At 43.5% G+C, this 18,312-nt stretch overlaps 1 protein-coding gene across 4 annotated transcripts in view; it reads right to left on the minus strand.

Moving 5' to 3' along the window:
- The window catches only part of LYPD6B (LY6/PLAUR domain containing 6B), a 34,938-nt gene that overhangs the window by 13,047 nt on the left and 3,579 nt on the right, over nt 1–18,312 (minus strand). Inside the window, exons 1-2 of one of the 4 annotated variants that reach the window (XM_048954090.1) lie at nt 15,241–15,312; nt 15,043–15,157 (exon numbers count right to left, since the gene is read on the minus strand). The exons of 1 other annotated variant lie outside the window; for it this stretch is intronic. In XM_048954090.1, coding sequence (XP_048810047.1) covers nt 15,043–15,054 — 12 coding nt within the window. In that variant the 5' untranslated portion in view covers nt 15,055–15,157; nt 15,241–15,312. Of the gene's footprint in view, nt 1–15,042; nt 15,335–18,312 lie in introns of those variants that run through there. 2 more of the 4 variants (XM_048954091.1, XM_048954089.1) reach the window with 2 other exon arrangements.

The following is an 18,312-nucleotide window of genomic DNA, read 5'->3' on the forward strand; positions in this document are numbered from 1 at the left end:
TCATCACCTCTAATCCAGGCAGCTGAAAGCAGCAAGAAGCAGATCCCAGTTTTTACTAGATGAGAACTATTACCCACGAGCAGCATTTGGTACAATTTGTTACCTGAACAGCCCCAGCCAGCTTTCTGCTGCGGAGAGAGAGGAGTGATTTGCTCTCGTTTCAAAGGGAGGGACAACACAAACAGAAAGAGCTCCTTTTCACAGCTTCACAAAAGCCATGTTGACATATATGCCATACCTTCAACTGCAAAATCCAAATGCTGTGCTGTTCTCTTCCTCTAAGGCTCAAATTTCTCGAGTAAGAGCACAGAGCTTCCATGTCTCCCAGCACAACTGGGTACTAAGCATTAGTAATTAAATACTGGGGGGTTTGACTGCATGATCTCCAGAGCTCCCTTCCAACCGCTACCATTCTGTGATGCTGTGAAATGTAGCAATATATAAATAAAATTAATTGAAAATCATTAATTTTTGTCCAGTTTTGCTGTAAACATCCATGCTCTAGAACTGGAAGCCCGTTGCTCTGTAAACAGCTGAAAGGACACCTCACTTCCACCACCTCACATTAGCTGTTCATTTGCGAGGGCCTCACAGTGTCATCCTAGATGAGAAAACATTCCCAGGGTTCAGAAGGAATCGAACGTCCCTCACCTCAGGTCCTCATCGTTGCCAAGGATGTCATACAGCATTTCGTAGCCTTTTTCATAATCTATTTCCCTAAAGGGTCTCTTGATTTTTTCATTGCACACTGTGCAAGGAGCCACCCATTTCCAGTACCAGCCATTTGCGTCAGGACAGCACCAAGCTGCCTCTGCTCCTCTTGCAGCCTATTTCCCTTCACATATCCTTCCCACCTTTGCAGTCCTGCTCTCTGAGAGGAAATCAGCTTTAGCTTCTGGGTGCAGAGCTTGCATTCCTCAAAGCCCCCCGCCACTCCTCTCCATCAACTCAGCGCACGAATCAAACAGGACATGGAGAGTGATTTCCAATCTGACCTAATGGATAGCTTTCATCCGATTAGAAGAACAATAGAGACCACGTGCACTCTCTGCCTCTGCATTTATCTGCCCAAAAGACATTCTTAAATACACTGAAAGTGCAGTCACAAGTAGCAGTATGAATGCCTGTGGGTGGGGAGATTTATTTACTCTATGCATCACCTGCAGTGTAGTGCACAAGACTTAATTTGACAAATTAAAGTTGACAATTCTTCTGCTTCCTTCTTCTCCTGCTCACAAATCAACAGTAGTGCTAAACAGAAAAGCACTATAAGAAGACAAATTCTCACTTTCCTGTCAGCAATAAATCCCTGGCAGGCGAGGCAGCCCTGGGTAAAAACCATACAAGTAAGTGTTGTTTTCTAGGAGCAAGTGCCAGTTCCTGGATCTGAAATCTCATCAGTGGTTTCTTCAGAGATTTAGAAGCTGATATGGGTGGGCTAAACACCAGCTGAAGAGCCAAACTAGCTGCCTTGTTTTTTTGGCTGGTAGCTCTCCCTTTCAAAACAGAGCAGACAGACAGCCCTACATCCATCACAGCAAACTCATCTATGTGGTTACTGATAAAGCCTACAGCTAGAAAATATCAAATACTACAAGCAAACCATGCACTGTTTGCACACTGTCCTTCAAAACAGATTAACAATTCAACATAAGGGCTAAACAAGTAGTTTACTGCAGCTGTTTCTCCTTATTGTGCTTCTCCTACTGTACAGGGCAGTTCCAAGAACTCCTGGATGCCATTTCAGTAAGCTATCCGTATAAATGAATGCAGATGAAAACTTGCCTTGCTACTATTTCCCTCTAAACAGAAAGCAATTCACCAGGGAAAGCAGAAATCGTATTCCTTTTGTGTGTGGCAGCTCACATTCTAGCTCCTCACCATCAAAGGCCCCATGTGCTTTTTCATAAGGCTACTCAGAAAATCCTTTGTGTAACCTTAAGCGTATTTTAGGCAGACAGGTCATTACTGAAACAGTGCTCGGTAAGTTGGACACGAGGGCACAAGAAGTATGGAAAAAAAACACCACTAAGGAAAACTAAAGCACTAGCAAACACTAGTGAGAAAATAAACAGCAATCTGAAAACCACTCTCATAGCAAAAACTATCCCATACATTTCAGTAGCAGTAGCAGGGGATGACTCTTCCATTTAACAGCCATTTGCTGGGCTCTACAGATTTCCCTCAGCACTTGAAAACAATCTATGGAAAGTACAGAAATACAAGGAAACACAGATGTTAGCCCACTGCAACTCACTGGGTTAGTAGGATTTTAGTTGCGTTATTTATTGTCCCTTTGGACTGATAGAAGTATCTGAACGTTTAGACGTTGTGTTGAGGGACACAGAATCATAGAATCACAGGATGGCCTGGGTTGCAAAGGAGCACAGTGCTCATCCAGTTCCAACCCCTGCTGTGTGCAGGTCACCAACCAGCAGCCCAGGCTGCCCAGAGCCACATCCAGCCTGGCCTTGAATGCCTGCAGGGATGGGGCATCCACAGCCTCCTTGGGCAACCTGTGCCAGTGCCTCACCACCCTGTGTGTGAAAAACTTCCTCCTAATATCCAACCTGAACCTCCCCTGCTTCAGTTTAAACCATTCTACGTAGTTTCATGAGAACTGCTGGTCCAACAGATGGTTGGACTGGATGATCTTGTAGGTCTTTTCCAACCTTGGTGATTCTACGATTCTATATGAACACGTCTTCCAATACTCTCCCTTATTCCATGTTTTTGTCCTGTCATGCTTCTTCTCTCTCAACAATGAAACATCGTCTGGCTGGGAGATGGTTCTGAGCTGAGTTATGAAGCAGGAGTTAGGAAGCTCCCTTTTCTCCAAAGGAGCCCACACACGAGATGTTTTGGGAACACAAAAACACCCAAGCTCACAGGGTTAGCTCTCCCCGTATTTATTTATTTCCCCCTCCTGCACTTCAGTGACTTTCTGTCAGTGGCAGTGTGTGGCTCTTGGTGTTTCACAGCCTGACCATGGGTTGGCTAACTGAACCACCCACAGGCTGTCACTTATTGAATTGGAGTTCTTGCAATCACAGCATCCCATGGCAATAAATTCCAAAGTAAAACTCCATGCCTTTTGGAAGTACTTCCCTCCCTTTGTTTTAACAAGCCGCCTGTTTCATTTATGGCACCTAGTCCTTGTGCTATGACAAACCAGGAATTACTATTCTCTACTGACTTTCCCCATATTTCCCATGATTTAATGGTTGCCTGCCACATCCCTGATCCAGCTGTCACTTTTTCTAAGCTGAAAAACACAAATCTTTCATAGATGCCAAAGACCTCAGTTTCTTGTCCTCTGCACATATAAATTCTGCAACCAAAGGAAACCCCCCCCTGCTCAAATACTGGCTGCACTGCAAATAGAGACAGACAGACTTAAGCTCCAGCCTGCAGCCGAATCAGACTTTACACCTAAACTGAAATAAAAATTAAATGTTAATTATTGCTCACAGTATGCTAAATTGCCTTTTGTTAACTATATTCCTTTTCACATTGTAGGTCATGAAATATGTCAATTATCCACAGATTAGAAATACCTCTTTTTAGAGGTTAGATGTCTGCCAGAAACTGTAGATCAAGTCCTTTTTGCACATCCTCAGAGCTTGTTCTGCGAACATCAGTAGAGGAACAAAGAGTTTCAGAGGGAACCTGGTAGCTTATTACTTCCACTCCATCACTTCTAACAGCATCCATGCATGGATTATGAGGAAACTGACACAAACAGAAATTAAATCCCCACTTCAAGGATTTACAGCCGCGTGTAAACAGAAGAACAGAAATGAAACATTGTCAAACTCAGATCTCCTGTTCCAAGAGTCAGCCTGGAGCAACGTTTTGTGCCTGTGCTACGTATGAACAGTATCAAACCCTTCAAACATGGAAAGGCTCAAAAAGAACAGCCTTTCAGACTCTTAACTATCACTGCGCTGATAAATACAGGTTAGGTGTGGAGAATGAAGGAAAGCAGGGAAAAGAAATGCAGAATGGGCTGCAGCAATAAACCCAATGGGGACAGAAGGGCCAGGACAAGTCCACTGGCTGAGAAGGTAGAAAGTGAAATGAAATCAGCAATTTTAGAGCCTAAAGGAGAAACTGAAGAATTTTACAGAATTAAGTTACACAACAGGTGGCAAGCAACCATTCCATGATAGCAGGCAAATAGACAGGAAGCAATAAACTTTACCACAGGAAAAAAAAAAAGAAGTTCAACAGTCTTTTGAAGTAAGAGAACTCTCTTGCTGCAGTTCTGAATGGGCTTCAGGCATTCCAAGTGGGAAAGAGAGACAGATCTCCTGAATCACTCTGAGCCAACGCTTTAAGCATTTGCATCATCAGCATAAATGGATGCTGCACCATCCAGAGTCTCAAACATGGGGTTTTCAAGCAATATCTGTATGCTTTGCCAGAGACACCTAACAGTGTCCATGAAGAAGCAGAAGGCAGCACAGCTTAGAACAAGAGGGAAATGTGTCTAACTCCCAGCACTGTCCAGTAAACAGAAGCCTCATAATGGGCAGCTGCTACATCTGATGGAATAGTAAGAACAGCTGTAATTATACATGCAGTTGTATGTCCTACTTAAGGATCAAAAAGTAACTGAATAATCAATAGTACTGATAGTAAGTACTGCCTGTATTACAGGTATGAATCCTGACCTTAGGAAATGTGATCTTAATCAAAATTAAACAGGCCATTTGACCACACCAACTCATTAGAGTCTGTAAAAGGTGGCTGTGTTTGTTAAACACAATAAATCAGAAGCAGAGTTGAAGTGTTGAGTGGAAAGGTGCTGGAAAACAACAACAAAAAAATGTCTAGAAAACACAACAGAGGTTACCAAAAAAGACAGAAAAATAAATTCTTTGAATGCAGACCAAGACAGAGCACACTGCTAAATAGACACTGCTTTCCTCTACCCTGCCTTCATTCTCTCTTCAAAACCCTTGGTTACTGAAGTACTCATCACCTAATTAAAGAAACAAGCACAGTCTTCATTTGGATAATTATTGCTGTCTGCTGATAACACTCCCAACACACATTCCTCCAGTCAATAAATGCATACTGCAAGCATGCTTCAGACTTCTGCTGGTGTTCTGTGGGCTTAACTCCCCAAGGATTTGTAGGGTGACACATCAGCACCAACAAGCAGTAACAAAGTACCATTATCAGCCTGCTGGTAATCCAGCAGAAATCAAGTAATTCTCAATTCTGCAGCAGAAAAACACAGAACAGAAAAAGAGAGAGCACTTCTCTCCTTCCAAGACACGAAGAACAGACTTTGCAATAAGCTCTGGTGATACTTGTTGCCAGACTTCTCCAGTAATCCCTGGTTTTGTTGGCTTGGTTTGGTTGTTTCCCAAAACCTCCTTCCATCAAACACATCAGGAAGATAGAGGTATGAGAGGCTTTTAATAGAAAACAAGATTACAGGTTAAATACAACAAGAAGCATTCGGAAAATGTCTAACTGATAAATGACTCTCAAATCCTCCTGGTCCTAGGGAGAAGCTGCTGATCCGTCAGCTCTGGTGACGTACAGCTGAGTGCAAGAGGTTCCAACTCAAATGCCTAAAAGCATGATGCTGATTTGCAATTATCATCTGTATGTCACTTCCTCACTTGCCACACCGGCGTGAATTACCTCTTTGATGTTCTGCAGTTATAATTCTAGCAGTGCATCACCCCACTCACTTCATCCTGTAATTCCACTGTAAGAAATGTTTGTGTCTGTGCCTGACCTTTAATTTGTACCGTTTCCTTGAAGAGTGGATTGCAGGTTAGAAATACAGTCGGATGACTTCAAGGACGTCGTTGGGAAAACACTGACAACAGACCCAATGAGGCACACATGTGTGGATGGCAGCCCTAGCCTGGGGACAGGCCTCAGTGAGTGGCCTCCAACCAGGCAGGTCCCTGTCTGCTTCTAAAAAAGACCTGCCAGCTGCTGGGCTCACCATGTGCACAGCAAATAGCAATACCTTCACACTGCCTGTGCAAACCATGTGCCAGTGCCACAGCTTACACAGAAACACAACAGCAATTCACAGCAGCAATTCACAACATTCAAAAAGGAGGTTACAGCAACCACTTCCCCCTGTCTAGCAAAGTACTAACTCAATATTCATCCTCCATGAATGTGTCCGTGCTGGAGGTGAAACCTCTTCACGGTGAACTCTGTCCAGCTGCAGATCTAGAGCAAAGTCCTTAACACATAAAATCCCCAGTTTAACACTCATTAGCCCATTCCAAAGAATCAAAGAGCACAGTCAGCCAGCTGCATCACAACAACAAATCACCAAAAGCACAGTGGGAGTATTTTAGGCAAAAAAGAAAAAAAGAAACCCTCTAGGTCAAGAAGAGACTGTAAAAGATTCTATGCTTTCTATTCAGGATGCAGAATGAACTTCAGAGCAAAAGTACCACTGTATAACCATTGCCATGAGCAGTAATCTGGGTGGTTTTTTATCCCTGCAAAACAATTTCACACTGAAAACAGTGAAACGATGCTGCAGCAGGGGCCAAATTCCTCCAGCTCTTATCAGGCAGTACGTAGGCACTATAAAGTGTTGTGGAAAGATAAAGTTCTCCAGCTGCTGATGGTTGCTACTGTCAGCCAAAATGAGGTCAAAAGTTAACATGCCTGGCTTATGCACAAAGTTTTAGGGATTGGTTAAGCTGAACCAAGAACAGCTCACTGAAAGCAACCTGAGTAATTGATAACCAAGAGCAAGCAAGCTGATCGTTGCACTAATTGTTGCACTATCGTCTCCAGAATTTATTCCAAGGACAAAAGATCAGGAGAATTGTATTTTTTCAGTTATTCATGGTTCATTCTTTAAGTTATTCAGAAAGTTAGTCGTAAGACCTACGGATACACAAGAACTAGGCTGTTGGTACCACATCAAACAAAGAAAAAAAGTGTGTAATGCCACCTTTAAGAGTTGGAAAAGACAGACCCAATTTTGCAGGAGGTATTTGCTGACAGCCATCAATATTGTATTCTTACAGATAAGAATTTTACACAAAGGAAGCGAGTTTGTTGAAACACAAACCTTGAACATTAGGCATACCTGAAAATCTAACATACCATTCAGAACAGCAGAAAAAGTGCCCAGCTGGGACCCATATCCACCAATACTCGTATACATTTCCAGTTAGGGCTGAGTGTTTTGCATTTGTAGCTGCCCACAGCTCAGCACTGGTGTAAAACTGTGCCAAAACCAGTATCAGTTTCTTCCTCTATTCGCACGGCTACTCTTTACAAACAACTTATTTTTAAAAGCGGGATCTTTCTTAGCTTGTCTCTGCTATAACACACCAAGAGTGTCTGACAGCTTCAGTACAGCATGAAGAGAAAGCTGAAACACCTCCTGCACTCTTCCATGCACATTCCAATGGGATATTCACACATAACTCGGCTGAGGGACACAGTTCATCCCAGCTATTTTGGTTCCATCTTTCAGTTCGGAGACTAGGGGAGTCTCTGCTTTATTCTGGTGACATGAAGAAGAGCAGATTCTGCCAACAGGATCATCACCTCACGGGCCATATCTGATACAATCCTATAACTTGTCAGGAATCTCCAACACTGGAAGCGCTCCAGAAACAGGAGAACTATGACAGACACGCCATAAGGCTGGCCTCTCTTCAAAGGCTTAGAAGAGTAGGGGTAGGGAAAAGAGGGGTGGAGTGATGAAAAAAATAATCCCATCTTAATTATACACACAGCTTAAGTATCCCATCTATGTGAAAGCCTTGTATCACGAATACCTCCGGGGCTCAGAAAGCTGCCTGGAACAGAAAACACTCGGAATGATTCTCTCCTGCGTGGCTCCTAAATGGCTGCACAAGTGAAAAAGACAAGGGAATTGAGGGCACAACTGCAAAGGAGCAGCTGAGGTGAGTCTTGGTTGAGCTTTGAGGGGAGGCCACTTGGCAGCCTGCAGCCTTCCAAGAGAGGAGCGGAGCTGCGGGCAATGATCTCTGCCTTTGTCCAAACTGCAAAGAAATCTACTTCTGTTGATTCCCCATTTCATCTGCTTTGAAACACAGCTCTCTGGTTTTATGTTTTTTGGTAACTGCTGGTATCTCACCAGAAGAAAAAAAAAGTCCTAACAAATCTGAAGTTTAACTTATAGCAAGGTGCTCTACAAAACTTTTACTTTGAATCACAGAATGGCTTTCCTGGGTTGCAAAGGAGCACAGTGCTCACCCAGTTCCAAGCCCCTGCTGTGTGCAGGTCACCAACCAGCAGCCCAGGCTGCCCAGAGCCACATCCAGCCTGGCCTTGAATGCCTGCAGGGATGGGGCATCCACAGCCTCCTTGGGTGCACCATCATTCCATTGCATCACCACCCTGTGTGTGAAAAACTTCCTCCTAATATCCAAGCTAAACCTCCCCTGTCTCAGTTTAAAGCCATCCCCCCTTGTCCTATCACTACCCAATGCATATTTTCCTCCATGTGCATTTGGATTTGCTTTTGTGTTTCATTAATGTGACGGCACTGCAAGCTAAGCAAGGCTAAAACTAGGTAGAGTTTGATCTGAGAAAAGCCAAGGCTTTGTGACACAAAATTATACAGGTGATAAATTAAGCAGAAGTTTTGATTTACCATCCATCCAATAAATATCAGAGATTAGTTAAAGCTGCTTATTCTTCAGGTAAATACTGGTTCCAGCCACTAGACACATTCATTACACAGGAACAACTACGCAGGCCAGTCTTTATGCTTTGAGTCATCTGCATAAATTTCACACTGACACTGGATGTACATGATTATCCTGTATCTTGAAGAATCACTACAGTTGATATTGAGACACTGCTATACCAGCACAATAAAGAGAAAAAAAAAATAATTCTCTTTAGCATTCCACCCTTGACAACTGTTAAAAATAAGAAGGATGGTTTTGGCAGTACAAAGCCGGACTACCGCGATGTAAGTGTGGATGAACCCAAAGGAAAGCTTCAATAGGCATTTTTTCTTGACTAGAAAGCAAGTATTACTTGAGCCAAGAGGTTACCTGCACCCACACCCTTGTGAGTCACAAATACAAGGTGCGACAATGGGAGATCTGCATAGCTTGCAAATTGGATAAGGAAAAGATCACAAGCTTTGGAAACCATTTATTCTGCTTCTTCATCTTCCTTTCAACACTTGTCGCTATAGAGGCATGCTACCAGCATCAACCAACACATCTACGGGGGTGATAAGGACAGTCAGAACGCCTGACACAGCTCTGTGCCACCCACAAGGGTGGGGGAAGCTCCCAAGGTTCCTAACAGCTCACTGCTGGCAGAGCATTCGCGTGCACAAACCGAGAAACTGCATTCATTTTCACATCATCTTTTACTGTCATCTCTTTAATTTCTGTAGAGACAGCAAGCAGGACACGTAGCACTGTGAATCAGGACAGGTTCTCTGGGTAATGGTAGGTGGCAGCATTCGTATTTTGCCTATTGCCCCATTCCTACTTCCAGGGATGAGGCGAGAACCCCGCTGGTTTGTCTTGGCAGAACACATAGTGACATATCTTAAGGTCAAAAGCTTTTTTTCTTTCTTCATTATACCATCTCTATATTCAAGACACAGAAATAGTAGTTATTTACTACCTCATTATATTGAGACAGTGCAGATCTAATTCCTCCCACAACTCACCGGTTTCAAGAGCCAGAAACTTCTACTTAGCAGCTACTACTGAAAACCAGATGCTCTGTAGCAGCTGCTACTGAAAACCAGATGCTCTGTCTTGTTACAGATTTCCCTTTAGAAACATACCATGCAAAACTATTGACCCTTTCCCAGATTTTTTTTTTAATTCCCTTCCCCCTCCCCCTTTATTTTTTTTACCCTTTGTGTGCTAACACCAAGTGCATCTTGCTTTGTGCCACCCAACGAAGCAGAATCGAACAAAGCACACCTCAGCACAACCAACGTAGGCAGACTGAGCCATAAGGAGCCCCTGCAGCATCCCCAGTCACAGCACACCCAGGAAAGGTGTGTGCCTTACGTTTTGGGGCTGTTTGCTTTGCAGCTGTGTAAATGCCTGTGCAAACAAAGCGCAGGAGCAGACAACGTGGTTAGTTTTCTATGTGGTCAGAATGCTACCTCTGAACCTCACCCCCCAAGCTGTCTGAAAATAAACTCAGTGCTCTGCCTGCTGTTTGGAGCTGGTTCCTGGCTAGCTGGTTCGCATTCCTCGCGTGCTTTGGTAATAGATCAATAAATACTCAGCAGGTCTGCCTGCCTTGAGACACCTTGGTGATATAAATGCTAGACACAGATGGATGCAAACCGTGCTGTACTAAAGCCTGCAGGGTTATGGCTGCAGATTTATGGCAGGTTGTGTCACTGGGCTCAAACAAACAGCTCTGTGAGGCCCCAGACTGCTGATTCTCACCTGATTATACTGGAGACGTGGTTGCTGAGCATGGTTATTGTCATTAGTCCATGCATAAGAAGGCGCACCAGCTATTCAGGCAGGTAAGACAAGAAAGCAGAAGCAAGGAAAGGACAAGGGGAGATGTTGGTTGTGGAAGTGCTGCCCACAGCTGTGGGTGCCCAAGGCCATAGATGGGTGCTGGGCAGTCTGAGCAGGTGAGGGATGTGAGGTGACTTTTGGCACCGTGCTCCTTTAGCCCACTTCTTGATGAAGGACTCAAAAACAAAGCAGCTGTATGCTCAGAAGCTGTGTGCGTGGCCATGCCTTCTAGTCTTCACCCATAATACAACATAACCAAACAAAAGCAACCCAAAGTCTCCATCGGCCACCTTTTCCAGCAGAAGAGCAGACCTAAAACAAATGGGGGAAAGGGAACAGCACCACAGATACCATTAGTTAGATTGGGCTCTGGCTGCCATGGAATTGCAGCAGACCAAACAATTGCCAGGTGCCGGATTTGTGATAAATCTGTATAAAGAAGCAAAATGCATTTCTTGGTCTGAATGTCCAAGTCAAGGACTACACGAGGATCTCCAGTGAGGTCTGCATCTGTTGTTCTGCTGTATTAATATCTGTTAAGTCTAAACGTCCCACCCTGCTGCTCCTGCTGTGCAGCCAGCTGCTGACCCCCACCCTTCTCACTCATTTCATACCCAAGACATCTATGGTAATCAAAGCAGGACTTGCCTACAAAGCCCATCCAAAAAAGAAATGAGGCACTGGCAGGAAGGTACAACGACTGGAAAGCACTGGGTAACATTTTATTTTAGCGCTGTGGGATGCGTGCATCAAAGACAGCGTGGACAAAAGCAGGTATGCATGTGCAATGGGTCTGCTGCTATTTCTAAGGGGAAATAATACTCAGAATGTGTCCTCTTGCACCACTAAAGCTATTTTAAAATGGTCTTAATTTAACAAGAGGCACTTGTCAGCTCGTCCTCCAGTGCACCTTACTGACTGCTTCACTTCTTTCCTTCTGTATCTAGTTTGGTGGGGAAAAAAAGATGTAGAACACAAAAATGTAGCACTAGGGGGTCTTCAGCTCATTGAATTCCTGATCTCTGAAACTAGCAGCAAGATTCCCCATCAACCTCTACAGGGCCACAATTTCACTTCCAAAAAAGAAATTCTGTGGAATTAAATATGTTTACCCATTTGCACGTACAGAAGATAAACCTGAGTAAGTCATTGCAACCACTCCTTTTGCTATTTTCACATTAAAAACAACATTTAAACTTCATGTGATCATACACTTACCGAGAGGGAAAGAGGTATTGCACAACAGAGGACGGAAGGCTGTAAAGTCACCATCTAAAAGTGATTTAAAGTACAAACATACTTGTGCTTAAAATAAGCAGAGAGAAAGCTCTGAATACGACCTTCCCAATGAGTGAAGTTAATATGCAAGAACTCCAGATTGTAGTGATTCTAATAATTGTAATAATAATAATAATAATAATACTGAAGTGGGATACAAGCAAACAACAAAACTAAAACCATTTCCCATGGAGCAGATTGGCACAGAACAACAGCTGAGATTCCTTTCTGAGGATGTCAGCTCTTCTCCATAAATCTGGAGTCCAAAGAAAGTGGAAGAAAGTGGAAGAAACAATAGGGATATTCTTAGCCATTTACACTAAATGAAGATGAATCTCCCTTGATATAAGGGAGATGATATAAATCATCAACAACTTGTAAGGATCAGAAGGAAACAAATGATGAGGAAACCAAGGCAGCGGGTGACTGTGAACGCACAGCAGGAGAGAACAAGTCAGAACAAAAGCAAAAGACAAGACAGCCTGCACAGAAACATGGTGCATTTACATGTGGGTGAACCATACCACAATTCTTATGTCCCATGAACCTTCCCTCCCAGCTGCTGTGTCCAATGGCAGCACTGCCTCGTTAAGGATGAACCACTGGGGCATTACTGCCTTGGTTTTAGAATGTCTGGGAAAAGCCTTCTTCCCAAAGCAGCACTGCTGTCAGTCACTGAGCAATAGGAATAAATATTTGCTTGGGTTTTCTTTGCAGTGATAAAAGTGTAAAACACAGCCTGACTAACAGAACATCACCAACTGCAAGAAGGATGCAATGACCCATGTCATCTGAAAATACCTACATCTGCAACATCCACTTCTGAAGACAAACATCTTTTCATTTTCTCACTGCTATCATTCACATCTGCACGTTTAAGCCAAGGATCAAGTATTCATTAACTAAAATACACACTTCATAAACTGGAAAACATTATTTGCAACACAAGAAGTGTGACCACGAACGCAGAGTGCCCTGCAGCACTGGTGGATCAGGAATAGCTACGCTGTTTGTCATTTCCCACAAGACAGAAGGAGCTGCTTACACCCCATGCACGCTCATTGTGAGGAGCTATGGGTGCCCAGCAGCTCAGCCCTGCAGAAGGATATATTTGAGCAATTGTTTCCTTACGTTTTTTTTTAATGAGAAAACATAAGAAGTACACGATTTACCCTTCCTATACTGTTTCTTCTATTACCTCTCCTCTGTCCCTGTTGTACCGAGGTCTATCGTTGCTGTCCTTCAACCAGAACAATGTTGTACATTAATCAGTTTGATCCCCAAGAACATTACAAGAAGTAATGGATTTCAGTTCCATTACTCCACACATTCCAGTCCTGTGCACCTTCTAACAAGAAGCTGTGAGTCACAATAGAGTTGTTGCTATAGCCTGAAAGAATAGAAACTGATTTTCAAAAACGCTACAAGGATATAAAGTGATTTTCAGAAATTAAGATGCAAACATCTATTTTAGAAATCTTCTGCAGTCATTCTGAGTGTTGCACCCCAAAGCAAGGAGAAATACAGAAGAAAAGCAATGCTTTCCAATGGTAGTTTTTGCTGTAAAAATCAACTTCAGTAAATACTATACAACTGCACCTGATGATGTACCCAAATTTACAGCTGATTTCATAGCTATCAGCCTTTTCAGGCCTGTTTCAATGTCAGGAACTTAACGAGCAGAAAAACAAACAAGAACTCCAAAGAAAACCGATGTCATTCAACAAAACCCTCTCCTTCTGCTCTTCTCTCCTTTTTTATATTTAAAACATTGCATGCATTCCTGAGAAGACAAACGATGACAGATTGATTCTCAAAACCATCTTAAATTTTTTTCTAACCTATTAATTTGAAAAAGAAAACCTCTTAAAAATGCTCATTGGTGCTTTTAGCTTGTGCAATGTGAAAGCTGACGCTGTGCAACAGGAGGTGCAGTTTGCCTTTGTCTGAAGCTAATTTAGAGACTGTTATTTCCTCTGCAGGTCTAGTCGTATTTTATTGTAAGAAATGCATTCCTTTATTATGTTAAGATAAACATTAAGGTGTTTTATTGTAGTAATTTCTTTGAGATAGAGAATACAGTGCTGGCATGATCCAGGTCAGGTGCAGGAAGGCAGAAGCTCATGGTTCCCTTTGCAGCATCCCTCCTGGTTGTTACCTGCTGCTGGAAAGCCATTGCAGAACCTGAGGCTCAGTCTCCACACATCCATGCAGTGTCTCCTTACCTTCAGGGCTGGTGCCCATGTATGGGATACAAGCAAATGTCAATTAATAAAAACATAATGTCATCTCAAGTGTAAATACCCACATACATTCTTTAATCATCCTCTCTCCAGACCCAGATCAGCAGAGCTCTCTGCCACAGGCTTTACCATTGATATTAACAGGTTCATACATACAAGCAGATGTGTGGCTTAATCACTCCAATACAAAGATAAGCCAGATGAGCCATGAGCCTAGAGATCTCTTCCAACCCTAATGATTCCACAGGTCTATGATTCTATGATTAAAGAAAAGAAGAAAGCTCCATGGTCAACAACTACCACTTACCACTACGGAGAAACAGCTGAGAAACCGTACACCATCCATTTGAACACCAAGGCTGCAACGTTCATTAGATTATTAATGCCCTTATTGCACGAGAGGGACTGCAACATTCATTACGTTTTATTAATGTGTTTGCCAAACAAGAGACAGAGTTTGTGACCAGCAACCTTATGGGGCCGCCTAACCCAAGGGTACTCGCTCCTTGCCACCCAGGAACCTGAGCAAACACAGGTGATGCTTGTGTGCTATTGAAAATCTAATATAAACCAAACAATACTTGGCTGCTTTTAAATAAAACAATTTTCTCAAGGCTCGAGTCACAGTGGCAAACTGGATTTTAAGTTTTGAGTTGTTACAAGGCTGATTAATTAAAGACATTAGTACATGGGGTACAAGTTTTAGATGTGAGGAAGGGTCACTAACCCAGGTATTTAACATACTATGAGGCACAATGATCTTCACCATGTATTGGGTGTTGCATCACAGGATGCACGTTCCCAGTCTCAGGCTTTCCTATCAAAATAGGACATAAACTCAGCTTCCTGAACCGCTGGGCACTGCACTGACAGGTCACCCCATTCAAGCACAATCTGCCACTCCTTCCACACGAAATCTTTCTTCACCACCACAAGAAGTTGGAAAAAAGACAAACCAAACTCTGGCAGGACCATTCCCACGACAGAACTGGTATCAGATACAAATGGCGTGGCTTTCATACCTGTATATTCATCAGTAGTTCTGTCTGTGACCAAATTCCAGAGAGCTGAGCTTATTTTGATGGGATGGGCTGACGCACAGCTCGAGCAGCAGCTTTTTCAAGCCCCAAGTTTAAGCTGCAAAAAACCACCAGTGCTTCTAAAAACCACGACGACCTCATAACACACACAGCTGAAACACGTAATCCCCACTTCCTCACATTCGGCCTCCCTGCTGCTCCAGGATCCCACAGGCACCTCTGTTTCCCATTCCTGGACCACGTGAGGCTTGGCTTGCAGGCACAGCCCATTCTGGCAGGCTGAACGCCTCTCCACCCATCTCTCAGCTCAGGCTCACATGGATGCACGTGTATTCATCTGAGGGTTTCGGTCCAGGCGGTGCTCAGACCAGGTCCCTTCTTTCTGCAGGGATACTGATGGGGGGTGAGGTGTTTGAAGCTGGTACTTTGTCACACCTGGAGAGCTGGGGAAATGCCCTCCATGGTTTCCAGCACTTTTCCCAGCGTGTGCTCGGACCAACAACCAGCTGACTCTCCTCATCTCTCCTGATCTCTCCTGCTGAAACTGATACAGCTTGTAGGGAACTTCAAAGGTCCGTCCTGCAGACAGAAAGTCTGCACACACACACGTGCACACCGAGCAGACACTCACTCGAGAGGAGGAAGATCTGCATTCCACTCTCTGTCTCGGTTATCAGCTCTTTTATCCAATGGCTTCAGCAGATAAAACATCTGAATTTTTAGTGAAGGTAAATAGCACCAGTAAACCAGAATAAAGTGCCATATTTTCCAAGAGAGCCACGGTTGGAAAACCTGTATTTCCCCAGCCTGCCTCTCCTGCATGCCTCCAGGCATCTTCCCACAGGTGGAGCACAGTCCTCAGCAGCTGCTGTGAATTCCCAGCTATGAGGACACTCGCTAGGCATGCAGCACATCACTGCTCCAACACTGGTGTTATGGTTCTAAGAAGCATCTTCATGATTTAAAACATCACAGGGGCTATTTTTAAAAAGCACTTCTGAGTTTTCATGGATTTAGCCACAGGTCAAAGCTTTACAGTCAATACCTGTTACAGCAGGCTGTTAAAAACATGCAGTGCTTGCTGCTGCTGGAAAAATGCATTGCACCAAATCAGTTCATGCACTCCTGGGTATTGTTGGTAGTGATTAACAATTAAACCCTCTTCCAAGCAGACTTAGAAGTTGATTAACTACTGCATCCTTCACATGGAGAGGAAACAACTTAGTAAAAGCACCCTGAATAAGCAGGGTCATAGCATTTTTCCAGCATAAAACAGCCAGTTTAGGGGAGCACAGTTATTGTAAGAGCACAGAAGGGACTTCCCCGTGTCTACTCCTTCAAAGAATATGTGCCATATTCAGTATACAAGCCAACATGTTTTGTGTGCATATACATCACCAGCATTTTCCTGCGGTAGTAAAATGAGTGAATCTGAAGCTTTCAAAGTAATTTCACTGCTCATTTTATGGATGTTCCTGGCCCTTTGATGAGCTGCCACCGACAGAAGGCAGCCTCAGCTCCTTGCCTTTTGTTGCTACTGCTCGTGGCAACCACACCTCTTTCCAGGTTGGCTGTGGGAACACGGCACTGGGAATCAACAGTTATCTCCCATCCGCAGCCCTCCCAGCACAAATAGACATACAGTACGTGTAAGGAGGAAATTCTTTATCCAGAGGCAGTGAGGCTGTGGCACTGCCCAGAGCTGTGGTGCCCCATCCTTGGAGGTAGCCAAGGCCATGGATGGGCACTGGGCAGCCTGAGCTGGAGGACAGCCAGCCCATGGCAGTGCTGGGGGTCCCTTCCAGCCCAACCATTCCATGGTTCTATAGTCTTTGAGGTCTCTTCCAACCCAGTCATTTCGTGGTTCTATGAAGAAGTGCTCAAACAAGCCATAGCCAAACAAACATGAAAATGAAAGATGCTTGCCACAGTTCACACAGCTCCTGTTCCGGCCATGATTTTTGGGGAATAGTTTAATGCTCAAAACGCTCGTAACAAAATCCTAAAATTAGACCTAAATGTCTAATTTCAAATGGATATACAAAATATATACAAAAGCTGTGCTCCACAGAAGACTGGAACTCACCTGCAAAGAGCATTCTTAAAACTTGGTTCTGCAGAGCCATCCTGCAGCAAGCTCCTGTCTGGGGGAAGACAACCTACTTATCTGCATGTCCAATTGGACCGAATACTATCAATTCTTATCAACTCTTAGCAATTCTTTATGCATATAAACATGCATCTGCATACATACAAACACTGGTTTCTCTGGTAACATAATCAGTATGAAAGCACAACAATCTAGGTGACATACCCCAAATGCGGAAGCACCGCTTTTAGCTGATATGATCTTGAAGGTCGTTTCCAACTTTGCCATTCTATGATTCTATGAGTGTAAACTGAAGATGTATGCTGACAGCTGGGACTAAAGCTCAGATTAAGGCAGAACTTTGTGTTTCTGAAATAACTAAGAAACAGGAACAACAATTACATTGATGCACCGTGCCTGCTTTTAAGCTGTGTTGACTTAGAAGCGTGCATACTGCCAAATTTCAAGTCCCATCTTGCGTATGTCCAGGCACGTGATTTAGCACACTATCAGAATGAGTCTGAACCACACAGGCCTCTCACATGGAAGCACTGCAGGGAAACAGCACCGTGTAAGATTACTGAGTGCCAATCACTGCCCTCCCAGCTACAATAGATTATTGTCAGAAGCAGCCACTTAATAAACTGATAACATTCCTCACAACACAGACGGCTCCTCTCTAGAGCCAAAGACAATAGAAAAAATAAAGCACAAGGAAAAGACATTTAAATGTGAATCGTATCATCACTCCATTACATGTTAGCACTCACATGAGACAGCCCACGATCTTATCTAGTGATGGTTAACCACAGGCAGGGTTGTAAACATGGATTTAACTAGTTGAGAGATCTCAGTTCCCTTCACTTTGGTATCTGAGTGTACAAGCAAACATTTCTGTTTCTGCAATGACATATGCTGCTTAAAACCACACTGTTAATTCACCATGGTCAAACTGCACTGACAGCATAAAAAGCCAACCAGGCAAGCATGGCTTTAATAAACGTATCCCTTCCACCTTGCCATGTAGTTCATATCCATACAGAATAAGCAAAACCCACTGCAAGAAGCCTGATGCAACTGGGACTCCTTATCTTGCTTGCAACGTGGTATTTTTAGCAATATTAAAGAAGATGGAAATACATTTCAAAGAAAAAACAACCATA

This window comes from Lagopus muta, chromosome 8, assembly GCF_023343835.1.
Source record: "Lagopus muta isolate bLagMut1 chromosome 8, bLagMut1 primary, whole genome shotgun sequence".
Lineage (NCBI taxonomy): Eukaryota > Metazoa > Chordata > Aves > Galliformes > Phasianidae > Lagopus > Lagopus muta.